The 27567-nt window shown below is 40.0% G+C and overlaps 1 protein-coding gene and 1 long non-coding RNA gene across 11 annotated transcripts in view; one reads left to right on the top strand and one right to left on the bottom strand.

Annotated features, from left to right (window-relative positions):
- Window positions 1–1032: 1032 nt before the first annotated feature.
- Window positions 1033–12977, bottom strand: LOC122109710. 3 transcript variants are annotated; one of them, XR_006147731.1, is made up of 7 exons: window positions 12822–12977; window positions 12596–12707; window positions 10820–12112; window positions 6991–7062; window positions 4185–4266; window positions 3740–3815; window positions 1033–2374 (listed from the first exon to the last, which is right to left on the bottom strand). It is a non-coding gene; the product is annotated as an uncharacterized LOC122109710 (long non-coding RNA). The 3 variants fall into 3 exon arrangements; XR_006147729.1 differs by having other exon boundaries at window positions 12596–12977; XR_006147730.1 differs by lacking the exon at window positions 4185–4266 and having other exon boundaries at window positions 12596–12976.
- A 388-nt stretch (window positions 12978–13365) lies between these two features.
- Rcor3 (REST corepressor 3) overlaps window positions 13366–27567 on the top strand; it is a 49965-nt gene continuing 35763 nt past the window's right edge. For 6 of the 8 annotated variants that reach the window (XR_006147694.1, XR_006147695.1, XR_006147693.1 and 3 more), the window contains exons 1-4: window positions 13366–13747; window positions 14181–14237; window positions 23836–23913; window positions 26190–26242. Coding sequence is in view for 5 of the 8 variants with exons in the window: in XM_042681611.1 (XP_042537545.1) it covers window positions 13579–13747; window positions 14181–14237; window positions 23836–23913; window positions 26190–26242 (357 nt within the window). In the remaining 3 variants the exon portion in view is untranslated. The remainder of the gene's footprint in view (window positions 13748–14180; window positions 14238–23835; window positions 23914–26189; window positions 26243–27567) is intronic. The other 2 variants (XM_042681612.1, XM_042681615.1) reach the window with 1 other exon arrangement.

Genomic DNA, 27567 nt, shown 5'->3' with positions numbered 1-27567 from the left:
CATCATTCGCATTAGTTCAGAGAAAATGAAAAATGATGTATGAACAGCTTCCTATGAAGCCTTGACTATTGTCATCTTTCTTATTACCATAAACACTTTCTGAGGAAAACATGTATAGAGACCCTGACAGATCCAGTTGACTTAGCTCACTAATTACTAATGATTCATTTTTCTCTCTCTTTTCCTCTCTCTCCAGGGCCTGGCAAGTATTAAGCACATGTTCTGTAAATGAAGTCTCCTCCCACCTTCAGCTTGATTAGTTCTTAATTTAAATAGTTCTTAATTTAAAGAGTCAAATGCAAGAAAGTAAAACATTTGCCAGAAAATAGAAGATATATTTTAGGGAAATTGGCTAAGGACTCATAGTTCCGAGATTTGTTTTCAAGGTTCAGATTGAAAACCTGAAGTCAGGTAACCAAGAGAATGGACTGCAGTTAGGGAGGGTCAAGACAGAAGTAAAGGCACATGCCTGTAATCCTAGCACTTGGAAGCTGAATCAGGAGGCATCTCCCTGGGCTACATAGAGAAACCCTTTCACCAAAACAAAGAGTGAGGCAAGTCCAAAGGAATACACACTGAAAGGTAAGGCAGCCAATAGCTATAGTAGAGAAGCAGGGAAAGTTCCTTCCAACTTCTAGAAGGACCAGCCATCACATTGCCATTAATACTTGAGAATGTAAACTGTACAGTTGATGCATGAGTTAAAGATAAAACAGTAACCATAGCCAACACTTTAGACAATGTTCTAAGTACATAAATTAACTCATTCAAATTCACCCTATGTGTACCTACGAGGGAGACACAGTTATTGCAATTAATTATTGTGCACTGAGGAAACAGATGCATACACATCTCAGAGAAATGGCAGAGACAAGATCAATCAACAATGCAGCCACTTGCAATGTTCTGCCTTAACAGGTACATTTTCGTTGTTGGTAAATAAATCAGGTCCTACCTTTTATAGCATAATCTTCAGATCTCAGATAGTCTTTATTCATACAATTTCAAGAATGCAATTGATAACATCTCTGCTAGAATTTATTATTGTAAATGCTTTTTGTGATTTGACATCCACATGATTGTCTATGGTTTATTGATTGGATGTATCTTCTTCCAGGCACTGAGCATGTGGTGGGAAACAGATTCATGATGGTCCTAGTCTTAAATAGGGGCAGGAATAACCCACTTCAAAGAGACAAGGCAGGTAGAACTTAACCTCTCTTCTTCCTGAATCCTACCAGGATACTGTACTATCTTGGTTCACAATTGTGTGGAGTTCATCCTCACTACTACTTCTGAAATTGTATGGTATGTAGAGCTAGGTGCCTCTTCATTACATGCTGCTCTTCGGTTTTAGATGGTGATAATGGCTTCTTTCTTAATGGCTTCTTTCTTCTTTCTCCTTGCCATGGAAACTATTAGAGACATTCCTTTTTTTCTCTCTCTCTTCTGTGTTCAGCCACTCTTCACATTGTTGCCAAGGAAAACCAGATAAGTATTAAGTGTAATATTACTTTAAATATCCTGTGTCTAGATAGAAAGTGCATGACTTTTATGACATTATTTTGAACTAGCTTTGGTCTCTTCTTGCATTTATCAAAGGATTTTTTTTTTATCAGGATTGAGGTTCTTAAGAGTTTCAACATCAGATAGGAGAGTCCAGATAAGGTTTCTGGGGAACCTGGGAAAAGGGCAGTTTTATGGCATATGATTGAGTAAGGCCTGAAGATCTGACTATTTGGTGTCTCTTCTGTTCAATCTGATGCATTCCCTTTAACATCTCTTGTAGTGAACAACTGATGATAATAAATTGTTTTGGAAACTTCCTTAGTTTTATTTTATTCTCATAGGATATTATGGCTGGATTCAAAATGTGGAATTGACAGTTTTATTCTTTTAGGCACTTGAAAATATTGTTTATTTCCTTCCTGGCTCCCCTTTTCTGACAAAAAGGCCAAAGATGTTAAATGACTTTTATCCTGATATGTAATGTATTAATTTTTTCTGGATATTTTTACAATTTCCTCTTTATTTTTAGTAGTACATTGTTATGTATTGTTGTTTGGCAAATAATTCCAAACTTCACATTTATTATTGCATGATTTCTGTGGAGCACAGAAATTATGGACATAGCTTTTTGGGTCATCAGGCCTTGGATCTCTCACAGGCTATATTCTTGTCAGGCTTGAGGGTGAAGAATCTGCACATGATTCACACAGCTATTGTGTATTCTGTTCCTTGTGGGCTGCTGGCCAGAGGTCTCAGGTTCTCACAAGCTATTGGCCAGAGGTCTTCCTTAGTTCACTGACACAGTCATCTCTATAACACATCTTACAACATGGCAGCTTGCTTCATGAAAACAAGTAAAAGGAGTCTAGAGGGTATGAGACAGAGAGAGAGAGAGAGAATCACAATTTTTATATCCTAATCATAAAAGTGGCATTCTACTAGTTTAGTCTTATTCTGTTCAACAGAAACAAGTTACTAGGCTCTTTCCATACTTGAGAGGAACAGATTATACAAAAGTGGAATAAAAGGGAGCCGTGTCAGAAACTGTTTATGCAGTTTGACTATGGTATACTAGACAGGGCTTCCTTTGTATATTTACCCTAGTTGACTCTTTTCTTCTTTCTTTCTTTCCTTCCTTTCTTCTTTCTTTCTTTTCTTTCTTTCTTACTTTCTCTCTTTTCTTTCGTTGATTGTGAGGATTGAACTCTGGGCCTGGGCACTGTCCTTCAGCTCTTCAGCTCAAGGCTAGCACTCTACCACTTGAGTCACAGCACCACTTCCAATTTTCTGGTGGTTTACTGGAGATACGAGTCTCACGGACTTTCCTATCTGGACTGGCTTTGAACTGTGATACCCAGTCAGCCTCCTGAGTAACTAGGATTACAGGTATGTGTCACCAGCACCCAGCCTAGTTGAGTTTTACTGAGTTTGTAAATGTATGTCTTCCACCAAACTAAGGATGTTTTGTTGCCACTAATATCTCACTTCCTACCCTTTTTCTTTTCTTTTGGGATTACAACTGCCTATATTTTGGCCCTTTTGATATTATTTCTGATGTTCTTAAGGCTCTATTAACTTTTTCAAATACATTTTTTTCAGAATGGAAAATTTCTATTGATCTAACTTGAAGTTAACAGAATCCTTTCTTTGTTCTTCTATAAAGTCTGCTTTATTAACTTTTCATTTTAGATATTATTATTATTGCTGGTATTGGGCGTGAACTCAGGTTGTAAGTGATATCCTTAAGGTTTTTTGCTCAAGGATAGTGCTCTACCACTTGAGTCACAGTTTCACTTCTTGCATTTCTCAGGGGCAGGGGGTGGTTAACTGGAGATAAGAGTCTCACAGTCTCACAGACTTTCTTGCCTGGACTGGCTTTGAATCACAATCCTCAGATCTTAGCCTCCCACACAACTCAGATAACAGGCATGAGCCACTATCGCCTGGTTCAGATATTAAATTTTTAAAGTTATAAAATTTTCCTTTTAGGGGGCTGGGAAGGTGGCTCAGTGGTAGAGCGCTTGTCTTGCACGCGTGAGGCCCTGGGTTCGATTCCTCAGCACCACATAAGCAAAAAGAAAAAAGCCAGAAGTGGCGGTGTGGCTCAAGTGGTAGAGCGCTAGCCTTGAGCTGAAGAGCTGAGGGACAGTGCCCAGGCCCAGAGTTCAGGCCCCACAACTAGACCCCCCCCCAAAAAAAAATTCCTTTTAAAAGATAACAATATTATAACCTTTATTACTTATTTCTCCAAGTTCTTTAGCATAGTAGTAGCTTCAGAAAATCAAAGTGGTTGGGCCTCTTATAACCTGTGAAAAAAAATCTTTACTTAGAAGGTATTTAACAAAAAGTTAAAAGTTAACAAAAGTTTGTTGAGATCAAAGTAAAAGCAGTATCCAGCAAAGAAGCAAAAAATGGGTATTTGTTGGCTTATTTTGAGAAGTCAGGCACACTGATAAATTTGACTAGTGGAATATCAAGAGAAAGTATACATCTTAATTCACAGACAATGGAAGTTGTAAATCTGAGTGGCTGATTTGAGTTTTAATGCCTTTGCATAGTCCCTTTCCCCTTCAGTGTGGACAGGATTTAAGACTTTCTTTTAAATAATATGATACAAATGCTACATGACACTCCTGCAATTGTGTTATTTAAGACTATTTTGCCAACAGACTCACTTTTTACTTTCTCCTTCCTGGATTGGTGAAGTCAATGGCAATACCGCATGGCAAAGAACTAGAGATGACCTCCAGGCTCCATCTAGGCAATAGCAACAACAACAAAAAGGCGGCCGCGGGGGGGGGGGGGGTCAGGGGACTTCAGACTTACAATTACACAGAAACAAATTCTGCCAGCTACCCAAATGGACTTGGAAACGGATTTTTTTTCCTAGTGAGGTCTCTGAATGAGACTTTCCTAGATAACAAACACCTTGATTGTATCATTTCAAAGGATCTAGCTAAGCTATTCTTAGACTTCTCAGTTACAGAAACTGTAGAATGTATTTTTTTTATTAAAGGCCACTAAACGTGAATAAACATTATGCAGTAATAGAAACCTAACACAATCTCCATAGTCATAGAATTTTGCTACCTTTTATTTTGCTGAGTTTTTTTTTGTTTGTTTGTTTGTTTGACATGTGTGTGTGCCAGAACTAGGACTAGAAATCAGAGCCTGGGAGCTGTCCTTAAGTTTTTGTGCTCAAAGCTAGTACTCTACCACTTGAACTATAGCTCAACTGCCACTTTTTTTTTTTTTTGGTGGTTAATTAATTACCTGCCCGGCCCAGCCTACCTTCAAACCACAATCCCCAGAACTCAGCCTCCTGAGTAACTAGGATTGTAGTTGTGAACTACTGATGCCCAGCTGGGAGTAATTTTCTCTCTTTCTTTCTTTCTTTCTTTTTTGCTGGTTGAGGAGCCTGAACTCTGGGCTTGGGCGCTGTCCCTAAGCTCTTCAGCTCAAGGGGAGCGCTCTACCACTTGAGCCACAGCACCACTTCTGGCTTTTTCTGCTTAGGTGGTACTGAAGAATCGAAACCAGGGCCTCATACATGGCAAGGCAAGCACTCTACCACTAAGCCACCTTCCTAGCCCTGAGGGTAGTTCTTAAACCAATTTTTTTTAACCACTTGAGCAACAGCACCACTTCTGGTTTTCTGGTGGTTTATTAAAGGTAAGAGTCTCACAGACTTTGCTGCCTGGGCTGGCTTTGAACCGACATCCTCAGATCTCAGCCTTCTGTGTAGCTAGGATTATAGGCATTAGTCACTAGTAGCCGACTATCTTAAACCAATTTTTGTATTTAATATATTGCTTCTGTTTTAAGAAATGAAATATTTGGCGGTAAGCAATATTGTAATTTAACCATCAAAACTCTGGGAAACACAAGAAAAGCATTTTTTAAATGATCTTGTACCAGTAGTTCTACTCTTGGAAATCTGTCCATATAAATAAAAAAACCCATTTAGTAAGTGTAGATAAATTTACTTTGTAAGTATTTTTTAAAACAAATTATGTCAAAGTTGCAAAAGAGTTGAAACAATTTTTAATAAGTTTTGTTAAATTGATCTCTAAGAACACTGTTAAAATTCACATTTCTACCAGTAATGTATATATCATTTTCTCTATCTCCTTATAATGTTAAATTTTTACCCATATATTTTAGTTGCCAGCTCTATCACTTATAACAAAATACTCTAGCCTAGGTGTCTTAAATAACAAAAATTTGTTTCCACAATCCCGAAGGCATTTGTTCTCAGGAAAATATGGTCAGTAATCTCAGATAAGTTAATATATGTTATGCTTTGAATAATATGTAAGGAAGCACAGGATGGTAATCTTTTAGAATCTCTCTTGGAATCATATTTTTTATTTATGTACATTGATATTTCAATGAATCATGTAGTTGGAAAATCACACAGATTGGAAAGCAAATTATGCAGACATCTAAAAGTTACATATGAATATGTGCTAAAGTTCTGGCTACTTGGGTTTCTCATATGCAAAGTGAACTGTATTCATTTATTTAGTAAATACTATTTTAAAGGGTCTGTGTTATGTTAGAGACTAAGAGTTAAGCTAAGTAAAACCATTGCCTTCAAAGAGCATTCACTGTAGTTATACTGAAAAGTGACCTTGTTTGCATGTTTTAATGTATGATGCACCTATGACCTGTCCTGCATGACTAAACTGTACAAAATGATATGATGGAAAAGTTGGCAGCAGGGACTCTATTTTAGGTAAGATAACAGGAAAGGCCTCTAGGGAAAGTGCATTCCCTCTAGGGAATATTACAGAAACAAAAAAGACTAGGGCTATGTTTCTATGCACTTATTGACAATGACTGCAACTTTTGCTTGTCCTAAAACTGTAGAAGCATAACCTAACCTACAGTTCTGATGTTCTCAACTACTTATACCTAGTTATTATAAATTCCTTGTGTGATGAAAATGTCCATAAGGGAATTTCTCTGCAGATTCAGGGTGATCAGCAAAAGTGAGTCACGGAAGGCTTTAAATGACACCTGGTTCAGATCCTAGAGTATTAGATGTGTTTTGGAAAAATTCTTTTATATTGGAAATGTAACTGTATTCTCTTCCTAAAGGCAAAGTCAATATTCAATACGAAAATGTAACTATTATTTTCTAGGTACACTCTTATTATCTCTTTGACGCCCCCTGCTGTGGTATCCTGCTAACTACAGAAATATATTAAACCTAGAAGCAGGCAGCTCTGGTTTCTAAGAGAATGCGTTTCAAAGCCTGGCTTCTAATGACGTCATCCTTTCACAACTCTCTGGGTTATAAAATGTTTATGTGAAAAACCCACCAAAAATTTTTTTCACCAAAAGCTAGATCCTTGTTAAACTTATTTTTTTCTTTAATCTTAGAATACAGCATGTTAAAATGTGTAAGAACAGGCAACAGATGCTTTGTTCTTCAACAAACACCTAGATGCCTGCAGAGTTGATACTTAAAATTACCATGACACTCAAGTTGGGAAGACCTTTCTTCTTGTTTCAAAGTATTTCCACATCAGTCTCTTACCAAAGCACCTGGAGAGATATGAGGAGAAATGAAAGCTGAGAAAGGGATAGATGAATAATTGGTATTCCAGAAGGATTTTTTTTCAAGAAGTTGGAATATTTTTAAATATTGTTTCAAAATACATTATCCTTATACTCAATGCTGCATAAGAAAGTAACTTACAAAAATTTTAAAGTGACTGTAAAATTATCTTCAGACCTCTTAATATGGATTGTTTCATTAATCATGTAACAGTATTTATAGGAAGTTTGTATAAATGTAGCACATGGTAGTCTTTGTTGTCAAATCATATTAAGAAATCATTTTTAACCATTAGTTTTATGGTTTGTAATCTCTCAGTTTTTCCTAGTATCTCTGTCTCCTTTTTTTCTTTTTTGGTACTGAGGGCTTCACTCTTGCTAGGCATATGCTGTACTGGCTGAACCATGGATCACTGCTCTGGCTATTTTTTAGGTAGGGTTTGACTTTTTGCAAGGGCCAGCCTAGACAATCTTTTTCATAATAATCTATACTTCCTGACATGACAGGCTCATACCACCATGCTTCTCTTTTGCTGTTGAGTTGGGGTTCTCATAAACTTTTTTTTGGGGGGGGGGGGGGAGTCAGGGGCTTGAACTCTGGGCCTGGGGACAGTCCCTGAGTTCTTCAGCTCAAGGTGAACATTCTACTTCTTGAGCCACAGCACCACTTCAGGTTCCCTGGTGGTTAATTGAGGAGTCTCACAGACTTTCCTTGCCCGGACTGCCTCCTGAGTAGCTCTTAGGCGTGAGCCACAGGTGCTCAGCTCTTGTAAACTTTTTGCCTGGTTTGATCCCTCCTGATCTCAACCTCCCACACAGCTGGTATGATAGGCATATGCCACCATGCCCATTGGTTGAGATAGTCTGACTTTTTTTCTTCTTTGTGGGAGGGGGAGCAACCTTGGGCTATGATTCTCTGGTTCTCTACTTTCTGAGTAATTAGGATGGGTGTGAGCCACTGGTTGCCTGGCTTGCCTAGTTTATTAAAAAAATAAATAAAATTGCAAAAGTTCTCAGATTTGTAAGTGCAGTGGTCAATTCTTTGTCTTCATTGTGTTTAAGTGTCCAGCAGTTTAGAATGCAGGTGGTCACTCTGACTCCTTTTATCTCTTGCTCCATTCTTCTGGCTTTCTTCTAACTTCAGTTTCCTTTGCAGGCTTCTCCAAATCTTCAGCTCTTGGAGTGGCCCAATGCTTGGTTCTCAATCTACAATTCACAATCTTGTCATGGCTCTAAAGAGTACGTGTATGCCAAGGATTCTCAACCAGGGCCATGCTTCATGGAGATGGCACAGTCCTAAGGTCCTTACCCTCAGAAAGGGACTGCAGTTGTTTTAATACTGTTGTCACAACCTTGAAATTCTGAATAGTTTTTTAACAAAGGTTCATTTTCAGTTTGCTTCGGATCCTGAAAATTGCGTATCTATCCTTTATCTAGTACTATATATCTAAACACTAACCCTCTCTCCAGACTTGTAAATCTATTCCACATCTCTACCTGGATGTCCAACAGACATGTCCATCCCAACAAGATCAAAACTTAACTCTTCCCCATACCTATTCCACCTCTAGTTGTCCCCACTTTGGTAGCTATGTTTCCAGTTGCTCAGATTAAACATTTTGGTGGCATTTTTTATTACGTTACTTCGAATATACTCTACCACCAGTCAGCCAATCATGTTGATTCTAGCATCAAAACATATCCAGCAGCCATCACCTTGAGTCATCTTGATCTAAGCCACCATCTTTTTTTCTGGATCACTGCAGTAGTTTCATGCTACCCCATATGTGGGTTACATATGGGTTACCCCCACATATGAGTCTTTTATGTAGGCCTCCTGTCTTTTATCCTGATTTCTTGTCTCTTCTCAACACAGGAGCTACTGTGGCCTCCTTAAAAATATAAGCTAGATTATATTCTTCTGGTCAATCCCTCCAGTGGCTCCCCATGTAACTCAGAATGAAAAACCATTTTTGCAGAGTCTTGTCTACCACTATCACTGACCCCAGACAATTCTCTAATCTCTTTTTTCACGCACTTACTCACTCTACCCATGTACCTTGGCTTCCTTGCTTTTTCCTAAAATGCCAGGCTTGCCATCTTCTAGGGTCTTTGAATAGGCAGCTTCCCTTACCAGGAATGCTTGTCCCCTACATCTTCATGGCTAACCTTAGAATCTTCTCCATTGTCAATTACTTTTCTAGACCTACTCAGACACATCCTATCAAAAATTTTAACCCATACGCCCCCAGCATTCTCAGTGCCCTTTATTATGCCCTATATTTTTATGGGTTAGGCTTTAAAAAAAAATTATACAAGGGAGTTTCTTTGAACTTTCATATATGCATACAGGGAAACTTAATTGGACTCATTGCACCTATGATTTTAATATCTCAATCTGTAAGATGTTGGATGTTTCACAGGGGGGTTCAAATAACTTACAAGGAGGCTGAAATCTGAGGATTGTGGTTTAAAGCCAGCCCAGGTCAGGAAGTTTATGATTCTTTTATCTCCAATTAACCACCCAAATTATGCATGATTCAAGTGGTGCTAGCCTTGAGAAAAAAAAAAAAAAAGTTCAGAGATAGCACCCAGGCCCAGAGGACTGACACCAAAAAAAAAAACAAAAAACTGTCACTAAGATCCAACTTCTTGTGCAAGCATTTGAGTTTTAATTCAGTGGACTTCTCTCCTGCCCTGGTGATTGTTTCTCATTGGCTCTCTAGCCCTTTGCTTTCAGTAAATCACACTCTCCTATTCTTTTCAAATTTCTCTTGCCTCCCCTGCTTCCCAGCCACACACGTGGATAATTGTCCAGGTCATTTATTGAAATGGCCACTTTTTCCTTCACAGTACTAAAGCATCCCCTCTGCATAAACTACCACAGGTCAGCTTCTTTAGTGCTGGGATTTCAGGCATGTGTCACCACAATGAGCCCATTAGTCTACTTTCTATATACCTTTATGTCAGTACCACACTGGATTCATTTTTGTGCGTTTTTATTTTGTAGGTTTCATGTTATTTTTCTGCTACATCACCGAGCTTTGTTGTTCTTCCAATCTCAATTATTCGTTTTTATTCCCCTCCCCCCACCCCCAACATTGAGGATTGAACTCAGGCCTCATTGTGCAAAGCAGGCACTCTTGATCCATCCCTCCAGCCCATTTGCCAGTTATTTTTGAAGTATAGTCTCAATTTATGCCTAGGTTGTGATCCTCTTTCTTGTGCTTCCCCACAGGGCTGAGGATGTTAGGGTCCAGCCATTGTTCTTTTCCAGTAGCTGGGCTAACAGGAGCATGACACCACAGCCATTAGCTGGGATGGAGTCTTCTAAACTTTTATGCCCGGGCTAGTTTTGAACTGTGATCCCCTGATGACTCCCAAAAAGCTTGGATTACAGGATTGAACTACTGTGCCCAGCTTTGACTATTCTTGACTACCTCAATTTCCATATAAATTTTAGAATCACTTGATCAATTTATATACAAATACCCATATAACCTAATAGAATAATTGGCATTACACTAAGTCAGTGGATTTAGTGAGTAGAATGGACAACTTTACAATGCTGTCGTCCAACTCATAACCATAGTAGATCTATTCATTTGGGTTTCTCTAATTTTTCTAATAGTATTTTTTCTACATAGAAAATATACTATACAGCCTTAGACAAAATTTATTTCTAAGTGTAGTAGATTGAACCATGGCCCCAAAATAACTCCAGAAGATCTAAATGCCACCTTACATGGATAAAGGTCTTTGTAGATGGGATCAAGGAGTCCTCACAAATGCCATCACAGTATCCTTATATTAAAATCATACACAGGAGAGTGAAGAAAAAGAGGTTAGTTATGTGGTTTCAAGCCAAGAAATAACAGCAGATAACAGCAGACACCAGAAACTGAAAAGGGCAGGGTACAGATTTGCCCCTCTGACATCTTGATTTCAGTCTGCTAGCCTCCACTACCAGAACGTAAGAGTTTTAACCCGTTTGTGGTAACTTGTTACAGCAGCCAAAGAAAACTAATAGATATTTGATGCTTTCAACGCATTTGTGTAGTTGTAACCTGAAAATAATTTTCTAATTGCTTAGTGCAATTGATAAACTGTATCCAGCAACTTGTTAAATTCATTTAATACTAATAATAGTGGATTGTTTTATGTATAGACTATCATGTTATCTTGGAATAACAGGTATTGTCTTTCCAATCCTTACATATCTTTTCTTTTCCATAATTTCCAGGACCTCTAGGGCAATAATGGAGTACGTATCTTATCCTCCCCTTCCCCCCATGGTATTAGGGATCAGCCAAAAGCTTCCCTCCTACTTAACAAACCTAAGGCATTTTCTTAACCCCCTTTCATGATACTGCCAATCACTGGACATTGCTTCTTAACCCATTCTTGCCCAACTTCCCTGCCCAGCTGCTTCTTTTCTTTCTCTAGCCCTTTAGAAATAAGCATTCCCAAAATTTCTATCATTTTTCTATTCTATGATGTCCTTATTAACTGTTAGGAAATCATTTTAAGGTCCACTATCAGCTTCCTAAACCAGGCTGGCTTCAGGTGCTTTCCTTTTCTTAGGGGCACAACAGAAATTGACCTCTTCTTTTTTAGAAATGCCATATATTCCCACCTTAAGTACTTTCTCTATATAGTCTTCTCTCTTTCCTATACGACAGCAGAGTATTTTCACTTAAACATGATGTTAAGTTACCAAGGTCTTAGATCTTCCCCATGTTTTGGTTCCTGATTTATACACAGATCCCTTTTCATAGAAAAGTGTATGGGAGATTTTCTTGCAGCGTTGGGGTGCTGGAAAGCTCATCTTGGTGAATTCCGTCTGGCTGGCTTTCCTGTTACTGGACTAAAAGGAGCTGAGTCATATTCATTAGAAGCTCCAGTGCAAGAACCAAAATACTGACTTGTTAATTTACAGTGAAAAAACGTAAGTGTCAATAGCTGTTTATCTCAGTTGGTGGGGGCATTTTCTCGTAGAAAAAAAAAATGCCAATTAAAATGTTCTTCCAAACTGTACCTGTTGAGAAAAGGAACAGAACAAAAGGATGAGTTATATGATTCAAATATTTATGGAATATCAAGCTTTGATAAGAGAAATGAGTGAGACCACCTCCACTATTAGCCTCGGTTTCTGCACCCAGGCAAGATACTTCCTCCTCTAGACAAGGGACCTGCCAAATACACACACACACACACACACACACACACGTACACACATTTAAACCTCGGTAAAGGATTGCTGTAGCATGCAGCCCTGAGAACAATGTTTCCAAGTGTTTAAAGACCATCCCATTGGTGCTTTCAGATCATTCCAAGGCACACTCCTGTACAACAGACAAGTCCTCACTTCCACTTACTAACGGGAAACGGCCGCACGACGAGGCGCCAAGGCCAGGCCGCCTGGCGCGCAGCAAGCGTCCTCACCCCAGCGCAGTTCCCCGTTCCTTCCCCCGAGACGCAGGGCCCGGAAGCCCGGCCGGCACGCAAGCGCTCGCCTCACCTCCACCTGGGGACTCGGCCCGGCCACGGATGGGCTCCACGCCCCCACCAACAGGTCAGCGAGGACCGAGACGGCGCCGGCTGGGCTCCGTCCACACTCGCGGCATTCCCTCCTGTGAAAACAGCCAAGAAGAGGGGGGTAGAGCAACGCCCGGCGGGACCGCTCGGCCCTCAGTCTCGGGAGTTCAAAGATCCTGAGACACAAACTGCAGCGTCCGGAGCCTCACACGCAGAGTCTGCTTTCCCGGCGGGCTGCGCCTCGGGTCTCCCAAGCCCGCCCGGTTAGCCGCGCCACTATGGCGCGGCCCGGGGGAGAACTGGAGGTCCCGCCCTCCTGCGCGCCCGCCAGGCCGGCCTCGGCCTCTCGCTTCCCCCAACCCCTCCGCCCCAACACGGGCGTTCCGGTCGCGCCGGCCTCGCTCAGGCTGCCCGCGTTCCTTCCGCCCAGAGAGGGGAAAAGAGTCCCGCGCGCACGCGCGCCGGATTCCCCCGCCCCGCCCCCCTCCAGTCAAGGAAAGGATGTGGGCGCCGCGGCCGCACCTCTGCGGCGAGCCCGAGCTGGCCCGAGGTGGGGGGCGGCGGGGCGGGAGGCGAGCGGGGCTTCCCCCCCGCCCCCCCCCCCCCCCCCCCCCGGCTCCGGCAGCCGGAACCTCCCTGCGGGGCGGAGTGATACCGCCGCGGCGTAGAGCGCGGCGCCCGCCGTGAGGGACGCCCCGGACTGCGCGGGGCGGGCGGCGACTGAGGGAGGAGGGGAGAGAGGCGGGGCCGGGGCGGGTTGTTGTGAGGCGACTGCGCTACCGCCGGACCCGAGCGGTTATGGCGGCTCCGTATTAACACCCTCCTCCTCCTCCTCCCTCTCCTCCTCCTCCTCCTTCGCCGTCTCCTCCTCCTCCTCTCCCTCCCGCCCGCGCTCGGAAGCCCGACTCCCCCTTCGCCCCGACGCCGGCCTCTTCCCCTCGCCTGTCCCCCCTCCCCTCTGCGACCATGCCCGGCATGATGGAGAAAGGGCCCGAGTTACTGGGGAAGAGCCGCTCGGCCAACGGCAGCGCCAAGAGCCCGGCGGGCAGCGGCGGCAGCGGCGCCTCCTCCACCAACGGCGGGCTGCACTACTCGGAGCCCGAGAGCGGCTGCAGCAGCGACGACGAGCACGGTGGTAGCCTCGAACTCCTCCCCGCCTCCCCTCCCCTCCCCCAGCCCCCTCCCTCCCCTCGCCGCGCGCCCGCCCGCCCGCCCGCCCGCCCGCCCTCCCCACCCTCGGAGCCCGGGCGCTGCGGTAGCCTCGAACTCCCGGTGCAGTGCCGCGGCACCCCGCGACCCCCGCGCCTCCGCCCTCCGCCCGCCCCCCCCCTCCGCCCGCCCCCCTCCCCGCCCCCACCGCTGCATCTCCTCGAGTGCCCGGAGTTACCACCTCCCCAGCCACCGCCGCTCCTCCGCTCCCCGCAGCGTTTTTAAATATACACACATACATTTTTTTTTTATTAAGTGTCTCTTCCTTTTCTGGAAACATTTTTTTTTCTATTTCCTCCCCTTCTCTTCTTCGCTCCTCTTATTGTTATTTTTATTTTATTTTTGGCATTGCTTTGCAGATGTTGGGATGAGAGTCGGAGCTGAATACCAAGCTCGGATCCCCGAATTTGATCCAGGTAGCTGTATTTGCTTAAGGAAAATCCCCTCTCTCCTTTTCTGGGCTTGATTTCGGGGGTGGAGGTGGGGTGGAGGGTGGGAAACGCGGGTGTAGGGACCCAGAGGTGGGGGGACCTGGGAGGAGGATGCGGGCTGGGCAGGGCAGGGCAGGGCAGCATCGTCTGGGGCCGGGAGGCTGGCGGGCTTGGCCGGGCAGTGACATGGCAGAGGGCATGTGGGCAGATGTGTGCGTTGCAAGGTTAACATGGTTCCTTTTGGAAGCCACTTGGCTGCTGCTGGTGCCATCATCGCCTTGCTGCCCCCGGATCCGGGGTCGGGATGAGTAGAAGCGGGCGGCTCTAGGTGGAGTGCGGGACTCCCAGGGCTGGGAAGCAGCCAGCGGCTTGGGAAGCCAAGGGCTGGAGTGGAACGTGTGCGGGCTGGGGGGAGGGGGCGGGGGAGACATACTCCAGGCCCTGGGAGCCCACGGCCGCGCCCTGCAGGGTGGGCGGCCGACGCCCAGGTGGCTGTCACTCCAAGGCCAGCCCTGCCGACCCCCGCTCCCCTGCTCGGGAGGAATTGCCCCCTTTTCTTGGCTAGGCGGTGTGGCTTCTTTGGCCGGCTGTGGAATGTCTGCAGAGTGCTGGAGTCGAGAAGGAAAAGGGGTGGGGGCAAGAGGGAGATGCCAGTGGCACACCTCGCTCGCAAGCCAGCCCTGGGAAGACAGACCACAAGACGGTGGCTGCAGCTGCCAAGGAGACATTTTCTCCCCGAGCAGCCAGGTTCCAGCGTCCTCTGCCAACCCAGCTTGCGGGCTCCCTGTCTACTTTTCTCCAAACAGGCTCCCTGGCGGTCATGGGATTTCAGCCTGCGCTGGGATTGGGCAAGAGTTCCGCATATGGAGGCGCCCTGCAGGACCCTCAGAACCGTGTGTGTGTGTGTGTGTGTGTGTGTGTGTGTGTGTGTGTGTGTGTGTGTGTGTGTGTGTGTGTGTGTGTGTGTGTGTGTGTCTGTGTCTGTGTGTCTGTGTGTCTTTAGGACCCTCAGAACCGTGTGTGTGTGTGTGTCTGTGTATCTGTGTGTCTGTGTGTCTTTGGGTGTGTGTATCTGTGGGTGTCTGTGTGGTTGTCTGTGTGGGTGTCTGTGTGTGTGCGTGTGTTCTCCCGACCCAGACCCTCTTTAGTTGTGTGTGTGTGTGTGTGTCCTGCCACCCAGATCTTCAGTAATACAGGCTTTCTGAAAGCTTTAAAAACCCTTCCCCACTTTCTTATATTTGTCTGCGGTAGTAACATTTTGTCTTGAGTTCGATGTTAGATATTTAATGGGGCTTTTTTTCTTGAGTGAAGCAGCCTGTATAGTTAATTATCAGAATATAGATGAATATTCCTCTCCCCCCTTCCCATTAGGACAATATAAGATGGTATTTACCAGCCATTTAAAGAGGTCCGGTAGTTCCTCCAGTCCCACCTAGGGAGGGTAAAATAATGAACATTAAAAGGATTGTTAGGGCAGTCTCTCTTTCAGTAGGTTAAAACAGTGATACACAAGTGTCCGCTAGGTTTGGATTACTTTCAAAATGGCACAACTGTTAGTACATTTTATTCAGAGACTCAGCATATGTACTGGTTGGCTTAAGTGAAGCTAATTTTCCTTACTGGTGTGACTGGGAGGTGAATGGCACTTTTACATGGTTCTGCCTCAGGTTTAGCTTGACATTTAGAAAGAGCATAACTCAGCTTTAAGATAGATGGAACTTAATTCCCCTCTCAACTTTTATTTTTGTGCTGTGAGCAAGTCGTTAGTCTCCCCAAACCTCAATTTCCCTAGCCTTACAAACTATTTCATGGAAGTCTTGCCAGGATGAAATGACTGGGCATATGGCAGTTATTCAGTGAAGATTAAATTTCATATATATGAAATGATTCCCAGTGTATTTATACCTTTTTGACCTGGTGCTGTCATTGATACTCTGCTTTTTATATACTAATAAAGTTTTTTGTCCACGTTAGAACTGAGTAGCCAGATTTTTAAGTTAATAAACATACCTATCTTTTTTCCTCATTAGGGTTATTTGTGTATTGGTTTCCTAGAAAACTGTGTACAAGTTGATGAGGTGACCTCCTAAGAGCCAGATTTCATGCTGGAACAGCTTGCACATACTATAGCATCATGAAACAGTTTTTGTTGTTTAACAATAAAGTGAACCATGCAACAGGTTCAAGAATAAAGTATTTTCAGTTTATTCATCCTATAATTGATATTCTTTATTAGAATAAGGATAAACACATTTTAAAATTTCATTTAATTTATTTTTAACATCTTTAGTCCAAGAACAGTTAAAAACAGTTACTTTTTTTGTGTGCTAGTAATGGGACTTGAATTCAGGGCCTTGAACGATTGCTTGGATTTTAATTTTTTCTTGAAACTGGCATTCTGCCACTTGAGCAGTACCTCCACTTTGGGATTTTTGCTGGTTAATTACAGATAAGAGTTGCTCAGATTTGTCTGCCTGAGTTGGCTTCAAGCCTGGATCCTCAGAGCTCAGCCTTCTGAGTAGCTAAGATTACAGGCATCTGCCATCAGTGCCCAGCTAAACTTTTTCCTTTTCATTTCATCTTTTATAAACTGCTCAATCCATTTTGAGAGACAATACTGAGCTTTTAACTCAAGACCTTGTGCTTGCTAGGCAGTTGACCTACCACTTGAGCCACATCCCCAGCCCTTTTTTGCTTATTACTTAGACAGGATCTTGAGTTGTTACTGAGGATGACCTGAAGCTAGGATTCTCCAAATGTCTGCCCTCCCATGCCAAGATTATGATGATAAGAATGTAGGATCAATTTTTGTAGGGAATATTTTTATTAGAAAGATAGTAGTGATGATAGAAATTGAGCATTCCAGAATGATGAGAAAAATTGAAGTTTATGTTAGTTACTAAAGCTCAGAGAGTACCTTAAGGGTCATTTTTAATAATGTCTTTATGTTTTACTAATGAATTTCTGACTACCTTTCGACTGCTTACTAATTCTTTTACTGAGTGGCTATGACTTCCTTTTACTTAGTGCCATTCTTGAGGAATGGTTTTTGTATTATAGTCTTGGAGCCAATGTGAAATATGTGACTTCTGGGGCTGGGAAGGTGGCTCAGTGGTAGAGCGCTTGCCTTGCATGCATGAGGCCCTGGGTTCGATTCCTCAGCACCACATAAGCAAAAAAAGAAAAAAGTCGGAAGTGGCGCTGTGGCTCAAGTGGTAGAGTGCTAGCCTTAAGTTGAAGAGCTGAGGTACAGTGCCCAGGCCCAGAGTTCAGGCCCCACTACCGGACCCCCCCAAAAAAAGAAAAGAAATATGTGACTTTTCTATGCTTTAGTTTTCTCATTCATTAAAAGGAAATGATACTCTATCACAAGACTAAAACTAATGTATATGAAGCATTGGTTTTCAAAATATTTATGTACCCATAAAAGAATTTTGAAGAAATAAAGTTAACATCTGTTATTCCATTCAGCTTAAATAGTTGAAGAATATAATCTCTGATATATTAAAAAATAGTACTGTGAAGCAAAGGTGTTATTCTTGTTTAAAATACAGCCAATTAAATATAAATACTATGGTATAATAGTGCCTTTTATAAAATACATTAGTAGGCTCTTAAAATTATGCAAGTTTACACTCTTCCTTCTTGTCATTTCCATGCATTTGCCCCACATAATCTTTATCTTCCAAGTGATCTTGCTGATCACTTACCTAACTTTTCTGCTTTTTTTTTTTTTGGTCCGGTCCTGGGGCTTGAACTCTGGGCCTGGGTGCTGTCCCTCAGCTCTTAAGCTCACTGCTAGTGCTCTACCACTTGAGCCATAGTGCCACTTCTGGCTTTTTTTTTCTGCTTATGTGGTGCTGAGGAATCAAATCCAGGGCCTCCTGCACGCTAGCAAGCACTCTACCACTGAGCCACCTTCCCAGCCCTTCTGCTACTTTTAATGATATGTCCAACTTGTCTTGGTAATACATATTCTTTTGAGCATAAGATTCTAAATGTTAAATCTCTGTCCTGAATTCATGCATAATTGATTAAAATTGTAGTCATTAATAATGCCTTGAGTAAGGTTATAAAATTTTTAAATTTGAAATAGAGATATGCCCACTTTTAAAATTATTTAAAGAGGAAAGTATTTGTTAAAGACAAGTGACAGAAATAAAATGACCATACAACATGCTAATTTTTTTCCCCTTGAGTTGAGAACTTTTATCATGTCACTTAAAGAAAGCACTTTACAGCTCCTCTTTGGTATATTGAATTGTCAGCATCACTGCTCTTGCACTCGGATCCAGTGTTAAGTAATGGTTACCTGAACATGTACACTGCAATACCACTGCAGTTGATTTGATAACCAAGTTATAAATCTTACATTGTGAGTTTGTTGGACAAAAAGATTCATCTCCCAGACAGGACAGAATGGGACTCTAGATAACATGATGTGACTCAGATTGATATGCAATTTCAGCTTTAAGAATTCTAGGGTTTTCCACTTTACTATTTTATAACCACTGTTGACTGTCAAGTGAAGCCTCAGATTAGAGGGACACTCCTATGTAACTTATACTGCAGATGAGTTTTCAGGCAGATTGTCTTGGAAAAGAAAACAGCAAAATTGAACATCTAAAAATAGTCTTAAAACATATTCTTGCTCCTGTACCCCTAGAGAAGTCTTTGCTTACCACAATTTGAAGCCTATATATTTAGTATGAAAAGTCTAGTCTATAAGTAGTAGAATTAAAACAGGTTGAACATCTTTTACCTTCTTCATTGAGTATATTTGTTTCATCTACTACATTGAAGCCCTTATTTTTAGTGTCACAGGAAATCTAAAAAGAAATTTTCTATTTCTATAGAAATCCTAGCTTGCTAAATTAATATGCATATATAGATGGATTTTTTTTTTTTTTTTGCAGTTCTGGTGTTTGAATGTAAGGCCTTGTACTTGCTAAACAAGCACTCTGCTGCTTAAACCTAATCAAGTTATATTTTTGTTTCATAGTAGTTGGTTGTGCCCAGAAATGTATAAATTTGTTTGATGAACTTTTGGTTAAGAGATCTAAATTATTTCAAAGAGATTAAACTTTTAAGTGTTTTATATAAACAATGAACAGTTTTATAACTGATATGCTACTACATAGTCTTAAAATTATGGTAGCAATCTAAATTTTGTGTTCTTTTTTACTTGAAGATAATTCTGAAGCTTGGTTATTTGATTGGTGAGTCAGATTCTCAGTGATTTTTCTGAATATCAGACAGTATTGAAGTCTAATCTTGGATACTTTCAATAGATAACAATAACATTGGTTGTGTTCTTTAAGTATGTGTTTATTCTGACCTTTATACTGCGAAGTGTGAAACACTGGATGCAGAACATCTTAAGGGCCCTGCATCAGTGGTTCCCACCTTTAATCCTAGCCACTCTGCAGACTTGAGTTCCAGAGGATTGAGTTTCAAAGCCAGCCTGGGCAGAAAAGTCCGGAAGATTCTGTCTTCAAAATAACTAGTAAAAAGCTAGGCTACAAGTGTGCTCAAGTTGTAGAGCCTGAACCAAGTGAACGAACAAGCTTGAGACCCTGAGTTCAAACCCTGCTACTGATACAAAAAAGATGTTAAGGCATAGATGAACTGTTTTTAATAGTACAAGTCATAGTGCTTTCTCCTAATTGTTTATAGGAAAGGAAACAGACCTGAGTTATAAAATCGTTCTCAAAATGTGATTTTAGCTAGTCAGTCCCTTGTTTAAAATAATTGGTAAAAGAGGACATTATCCATTTGAGTTATAACCCAGTGGGATTTCATTCATTTAGTTAATAGATTGATGAGGGATAGAAAAAAAAGCCCTTCTAAACTGGGCACTGATGACTCACACACCTATAATCTTAACTTCTCAGGAGACTGAGATGTGAGGATCACAGTTCAAAGCCAGCCCAGGAGCAGGAAAGTCTGAGAGACTTTTTATCTCCAATTAACCACCAGAATACCAGAAGTAGTTCTGTGGCTCAAGGTAGAGCACTACCTTTGAGCCAAAGAAGCTTAGGGACAACACCCAGGCCCCAAGTTCAGGCCCCACAACTGGCCCAAAAATAAAAAGCCCTTCTAGGATAGAGTAAGAAGGGAACTTAAAGAAAAAACAAACCTTCTATAACCATGTACAATAGTAATAACATCATATGTTCAGTGCTTATGATTCATATAATTTTTGAGTAAATCTGTAAAGTAGATATTTGTGTCTTCTAATTTTTAGAAATGAGGACTGCTGAGACACAGACTTATTAAGTAGCTTTGCCCAGGGGGGCAAACTTTATGATCTGTGATTAAAATTCTAAGAATCTTGCTTTATAGTTTACACTTAACTATTAAAATATCCCTCAGTTCCTAGAAGCATCATTTATCTCTTGGACCTAGGGTGACACGTATATAATGGAAAATGTTAGCATTCAGAATTAGGAGGATTAGGGAAAAGACGTTGTAAAATGCTGAAGTAGGCATTATCTGCTATCACACAGCTTTGCATTCCACACTGTTTGCAACCTCCCATGTTAGAAGAGCTGTTAGTACCTACTAAAACTTAGATACAGTTTCAGAGATCAGCCCCTAATTAAAGTTTTGAAGGCAGGACATATGATACTTTCAATTCCAACTTCCTATAATCTAAGAGTAAGGTGGAAAGAAATAGTTTATATTGTGCATGACATTAAGACTTGAGACTTAATGGAAACCTTTATTGTATTTCATATTAAATTTAAATGTACTTATTGTCACAGTATATTGTACAGAATCAGTTTCATGTTAAAAAAATGAAGTTTAGATTTTATTATGTTAGTTTCTAGTCAACTTTACATAATATTTCTAATTTCTGTGGAATGGGTTGGCTGTTTTACATTTATGTATTTTATTACATGTTTAAAATTATATATATAGGTTAATACGTATTTCTTTTATACATGGGTTTTTGGTTGGTTGACTGGTTGTGTTTTTGTTGTCATTTTGGTTGGTTGGGTTTTTTTTTAGACAAAGTTGCTATGTAGCTCAGACTGGCCTTAAACTAGCCAGTGTGTAAGCTAGCTTTGAACTTGTGATCATCCTACCTTAGCCTCGTAAGTGCTGGCATTGCAAGTATGTGGCACCATCCCTGCTAATATTGAAGGTTTGTTTTGAGACAGTATCTTACTGTATAGTCCAAGGCTAGCCTTTCACTTACTGATCCCCTTGCTTCTAACACCCAAGTGCTGGGATTACAAGCACGTATGACCATACCCTGCCAAATTAAAAATTTCAATGGATGTCTCAAAATCTATTTCCATTAGTTATAAATTTCAGTTAATGTACTTATTGTTTACATTTTTCAGATTCAGATTTCCTCTTTTTGCCTTAAAGATACAGCACAAATACAAAACATTTTGCTTTTAGATTTATTTTGTAATTATTGTTTTCTAATACTTAGATAACATTCTTTTTACTCTTTTCTCCATCCTTAGTTTTTTTTCTTAGCATAAAATACAGATTTAAAATAATTTTATCTAATTTTTACTAATATAGTATGATTCTTTAAGTTTGTTGATTGAACATAGTGATATATGATGACTTAAAAAAATTAGCCAGGTGCTGGTAGCTCATGCCTTTAATCCTAGATATTCAAAAGGCTAAGATTTGAGGGTCAAGGTTTGAAGCCATCCCGAGCAGGAATGTCCATGAGACTCTTTGGTGGTGGTGGTGGTGGTCATGGGGCTTGAACTCAGGCCTGGGTGCTATCCCTAAGCCTCTTTGTGCTTAAGGCTAGTGTTCTACCACTTGTGCCACAGTACCACTTCCTGTGAGACTCATCTCCAATAAACTACTCAGAAAAAACTGGAAGTGGCTCTGTGGCCCGAGTAGTAGAGGGCTAGCCTTTAGCAAAAAGCTCAGGGACAGAGCCCAGTGTTCAAGCTCCAGGACCAGCAGAACAGACAATAGCAACCAAAAAAACCAAATCCATCATTGAATGGCACTCAATTATTGCCTGATAACTTTGTATGAAGATTGTAGTAGGTTCCCTTACACCCCTGAATGCATGTTCTTTTTCCCAAATGCCTTGTAAACTTATAAACAATCATAATTTAACCTCAGAATTAATACTTTACAGGAATAAGTTTTGGGTTCTGGCCATTAGTAGTAGCTATTGTTAACTTATAAAAGTAGGTTACGAATCAGGCACCAGTGGCTCACACCTATAATACTCACTATTCAGGAGGCTGAGATCTGAGAATGACAATTCAAAGCCAGCCCAGTCAGGAAAGTCCAAGAGACTCTTATCATCTCCAATTAACTACAAAAACAAAAACAAAAACCTGTAGTGGAGCTGTAGCTCAAGTGGTAGAGCACTAGCCTTGAGCAGAAAAGCTCAAGAACAGCAACCAAGCCCTGAGTTTAAACCCCAGGACTGCCACACACATAAAAAATGTTACTACATATTCATTTTTAAAAAGTGTTATAAAAACTTGTGGGAGCATTGCTTAGTTTGTTGCTAGTGTTAATTAACTTATGGCCAACAATTAGGTAGAAACAAGAAAAAGACTAAAATTAAATACCTGCAAATATATAATTGTACCTGGGTAGCTGTGTCAGGCTTTCTTTTCATACAGAGTTGAGTTTTTCTGACATTCTAGATTTTAACATACTAGAAATACATTAGGAAATGATAGAATACTTCTAGACTGAGAATTACATGTCTAGACTCAAGTGTACCTTCTGATTAAAATTAAATGGCATTATTTTTGCCTTTAACCTATACAGAGTGAATATTTGTGTAAACAGGAAATGTAATAAAATTAAGCTTAAAAAAAACAGACCTATTGAGTAATAAAATTTTAAATGAAAGCAAACACTAGTACTCTAAAATTACAGCATTAGACCCATTTAGATATGAGGTAAACTGAGGTATCTCGAATGCCTGTGGCATTCTTTAGTTTAAAAAGCATGTTTGATCTTGTTCCCTAAGTAATATTAAAGACACTTAGGTCAAATTTATTACCCTGTCAAGAAGTAGAAATACGTAATTTACTTCAGAAAGATTTAAAGTGGCCAACCATCAGCATTTGCAAATTTTCTTTTTTCTTTTTTTAATGTCTGTGTGTGTTTATGTATTATGTATGTATGTCTGTACTGGGATTTGAGGTCAGGGCCTTGTACTTGCTGACATGAGCCATGCCCCCATCCCTTTCTGTGTTAGGTTTTCAGATTGTCTTGCTTTTTGCCCAGGACTATCCTTGAGGTCTTCCTGCTTGCAGCCTGCCAAGTAGCTGTGTTCCACTATACCTGGCTTGTTTGTTCAGATAAAGTCACACTAATTTTTGCTTGAGCTGACCTGGAACCATACACCTCGTGATCTCCATCTCCTGAGTAGCTGGGATTACAAGCATGAACCCCTGCACCTGGCCTTAATTTTTATAAATAAGATATTATCATTACTGTGAATGTTTTTTTTCTCTTTGTTTTTCTGTCCTTTGTCTTTGCAGGTATTGTATAAAACAAAATTTACCTTATACTTCCTTGAATGTGAATAAAACCCATCATACTCAAAGTAATTTATTTTTTTCCCCAGGTGCAACAAAGTATACAGATAAAGACAATGGAGGGATGCTTGTATGGTCTCCCTATCACACTGTCCCAGATGCCAAATGTAAGTTTTCTAAGATTGAATATTAGGTCAACAGAGATTTATCAGCAAGTTCCATATATTTGTTTGTGAATCTTTTAGAGCCTCATAAAGTTTTTAATCCTTTTTAATAGAGGTTATTATGTCAGAATGTTTTTCCTTTTGAAAGATAGTGGGTTGAACATTCCAATTTGTTTCTGGCACATGAAGAATGAAAAAAAAAAGTAGGATCTGATGGCATTGCTGCTTAAGTCCTCAAGCAGGGGAGGGAGTTACTATGTAGACATCTACACAGGCTTTTCCTCAGTCTATGAAGCTGTAAAAGAATACCTTCAAACTTCAAAGAGCCCACTATCATTACCATTTTAAAGAGGCGAGGGGAAAGAACTGACTTCAGCAGCCATCAGGTCAACTTTGTGCTCTCCATTTCTGGACGGAGACCTCCTGGATCATTGATCATGCACTTCTTGAATCATGGTGTGGCTTTAGACTTCAGTGTGATGTAGCGGACCTGATCCTTTGCGGCACATCAGATATAGGAAACGTGCAGGTAACAGCAGTAAGATTCCACCCCTCCATTCAGTTGTCATTAAATTTATTAAATAACAACAGCAAACGTGCAGGTAACAGCAGTAAGATTCCACCCCTCCATTCAGTTGTCATTAAATTTATTAAATAACAACAGCAACAACACTGAGCAGCTATTCTAGTGGCTATAAAAATAAGCTTGTTTTTTAAATATATTTACTAACATCTTAAAGATGCCTCATTATGGCTTATTTTCAGGAAAATTAACAATGTCCTATATATCATGTGCATAGTAAATTTAATCATGTTTAGTAATAAAATAAAGAATTAAAATTTAAAACTGCATTCCTGATAGGAAACATGAAATAGTTGGGCTTGGAACTGTATACTGAAAATCTGAAAAGATACTGTTGATTTTCAGTCTATATTACCTCCAAATATTTCGTTCACAAACTGACCTTGTTTTATTCAATGGTGCATTTCTCAGCAAAATCAAAAACAAAATCTGGAAAGTTAGTATTTCCATGTGGAATGTTCACTGAAGGACTAGTGTAATGATTTTCAACCCTGATTGTTCATTGGAATCAATTGTATTCCCTTAAGAAGCACTAATGTATAGTCTATCTCAAACTAATTAAATCTATATTTTCAATGGTGAAACCTAAGCATCTTATTTTTTAAGGCTCTCTCACTGATTCTAACACATAGCCAAGGTTGAGAACCTTTGGTCAATTGGTATTGTTTAGTTTTCTATCTACACAACTATAAGATACTATTGCTAAACTTGGTATATATTGAGCCCTATCATGTATTTAAGTGATATAGATTCTAAGTAAAATGTAGTATTTGGACTTTCTGTACCAAAAGCTTAAACTAGAATAGATAAAATAGAATTTATTTTTTAAAAGTTGCTGTATTTAGCAGTAGTTGTTGTAATAACACATTCATTTATTAAACTGTACTGACCAATAATAGTAGTCAATACTGACAAGTACTTAAAATGCCTAGTGCTGTCTTGAGTACTTTTGTATATTAATTCCCTTAATCATAGAAGGAAGATATTGTTGTATTATCACAGGGAGGAAACTAGATATAAAATTTTATATTACTCAACCAAAATCAGAAAATTAGCAACAAACAGAAAATCCAGCCCTGGTAGATTGTAGCTAGACCAACTTTTAAGAGTGAGAAAGGGTTTTAAAACATGAGTCAGTTCAAATAAAGACTAATGGAAAATAAATCATTTTAGCTGGGCATTAATGGCTTATACTTGTAATCCTAGCTACTCAGGAGACAGATCTGAGAATCCAAGTTTGAAGCTAGCCTAAGCAGGATAGTCCATGAGACTCTTAAATTAATCACCAAAAAACCTGAAGTGGACCTTAGGGTTAATGCCCAGGCTCTGAGTTCAAGCCCTAGCCCTAGCACCCAAAAAAAAAAAAAAAAATTAGTATTTTACACTGTAATTTTGTCTAATCACAGTTTGGTCTTTTTCAGTATACAAAACTAATTACAGCAACATCAAATTTAGTAAATACATCATACATGATCTTAGAGATTTAAATAAAATTAGAGATACTAAATAAAATTTCAAATTATGTGAGCTTCTAGTCCTATTTATATCATTCTCTTTTGGTGAATGGAAGATAATTTGGCTGTTGTTTTATCCCTGGAATAATAAATTGTGTAATCTTGCCATTTTAAAAGAAAAAGCAGTCCTGGGCAAATGATTTAAAGAAAATAATTATCTACCTTTTTTTTTTTCATTGCAGTGGATGAATATATTGCAATTGCAAAGGAGAAACATGGCTACAATGTCGAACAGGTATGTAGACAATCTTTTTTTTTTTGCGATACAGTCTCATTCTATTGCCCAGGGAGCCTCAAACTCCTGGTTTCAAGTAATCTTGCTTAAATCTTCCAAATTACTAGCACTAGAGATAGGCACCCTGCTTTTGAAGTAGAGATTCTTACATCATTTCAACTAAGTATTATTTCAACTTTATCATAACTAATAGTAAAACAGATTTGCTATCAGTGAAATTTTTTAAAAAAGATAAAGTTTCTATAAACTTGTTATCAAGTGACTTTATACTTAGTAACTTGACAAACTTCATGAAATTACATATTATTTTATCTAAACACAAGTTATTTGTGGATTTCAAAGCCTTTGATTTGTCTATCTTGTTCTTAAACCTTGTTTTTCTGTTTAGTGTATATTTGGAAAAATTATTCTTTCAAAACTTTTATTTTTTGGGGGGGGGGGGTCCGGTCATGGGGCCTGAACTCTGGGCCTGGGCACTGTCCCTCAGCTCTTCAGCTCAAGGCTAGCACTCTACCACTTGAGCCACAGTGCCACTTCTTTTGGCTTATGTGGTGCTGAGGAATTGAACTCAGGGCCTCATGCATGCAAGGCAAGCGCTCTACCACTGAGCCACCTTCCCAGCCCCTCAAAACATTTTTGTTTGTGTTCATTTTCATGTTTATGTAAAGGTTTGTTATCAAAGTACAGAAAATCACTAGTATTTTAATATGCTGTATCCCTTTTGAAGAATGAAAGTGAATCCTTAAATGATACTTAATAACCTATAATGATAAATTCCTATTATAATAGAGAGGGAAATATGGAATTTTTGTAAATAGGATGTTTCAGGCTTTTTTGTAACATGGCAATTGAGTCATTGAAGTTATTTATATGCCTTCTGGTAATTCTATATACAATAGGTTAAAAAAAGATCTTTAAAAATATATGTGATAAAATATTAAATTTTAAGAATTGCAGCTTATAATACACTTCTAAAAAGTTAAAACTTACATAATTTCCTTCTGTGTCCCAACTGAGCATTTCTGGTGTTGAGTTATAATTGATAGTTTTATTCAAGTATTGGTTTCATTCACATACTGATGTACTGGTTATTTTCCTATTAACATTTCCCCTACACATTGAAAAATAGTAGATATAGGTAAAAGTGTAACCCTAGAAACCTACTTTAGAAATTAAAGTCACTTTTCAGCTCAGTTTTTCCTCAGTACATATGGGATGTATATACATTTTCTGTTCTGAAGCCTTGATTTAAATAAAAAAGGTCTGCTATTTGGACATTCCTGATTAAAAGCCCTAAACTGTCCATGTGTCTTGAGTTGAAGTCA

Source organism: Dipodomys spectabilis, unplaced genomic scaffold, assembly GCF_019054845.1.
Source record: "Dipodomys spectabilis isolate Male_0828 unplaced genomic scaffold, ASM1905484v1 ptg000069l, whole genome shotgun sequence".
Lineage (NCBI taxonomy): Eukaryota > Metazoa > Chordata > Mammalia > Rodentia > Heteromyidae > Dipodomys > Dipodomys spectabilis.
The sequence above is the reverse complement of the archived record's forward strand: the minus strand, read 5'-3'. Positions and strand labels throughout refer to the sequence as shown.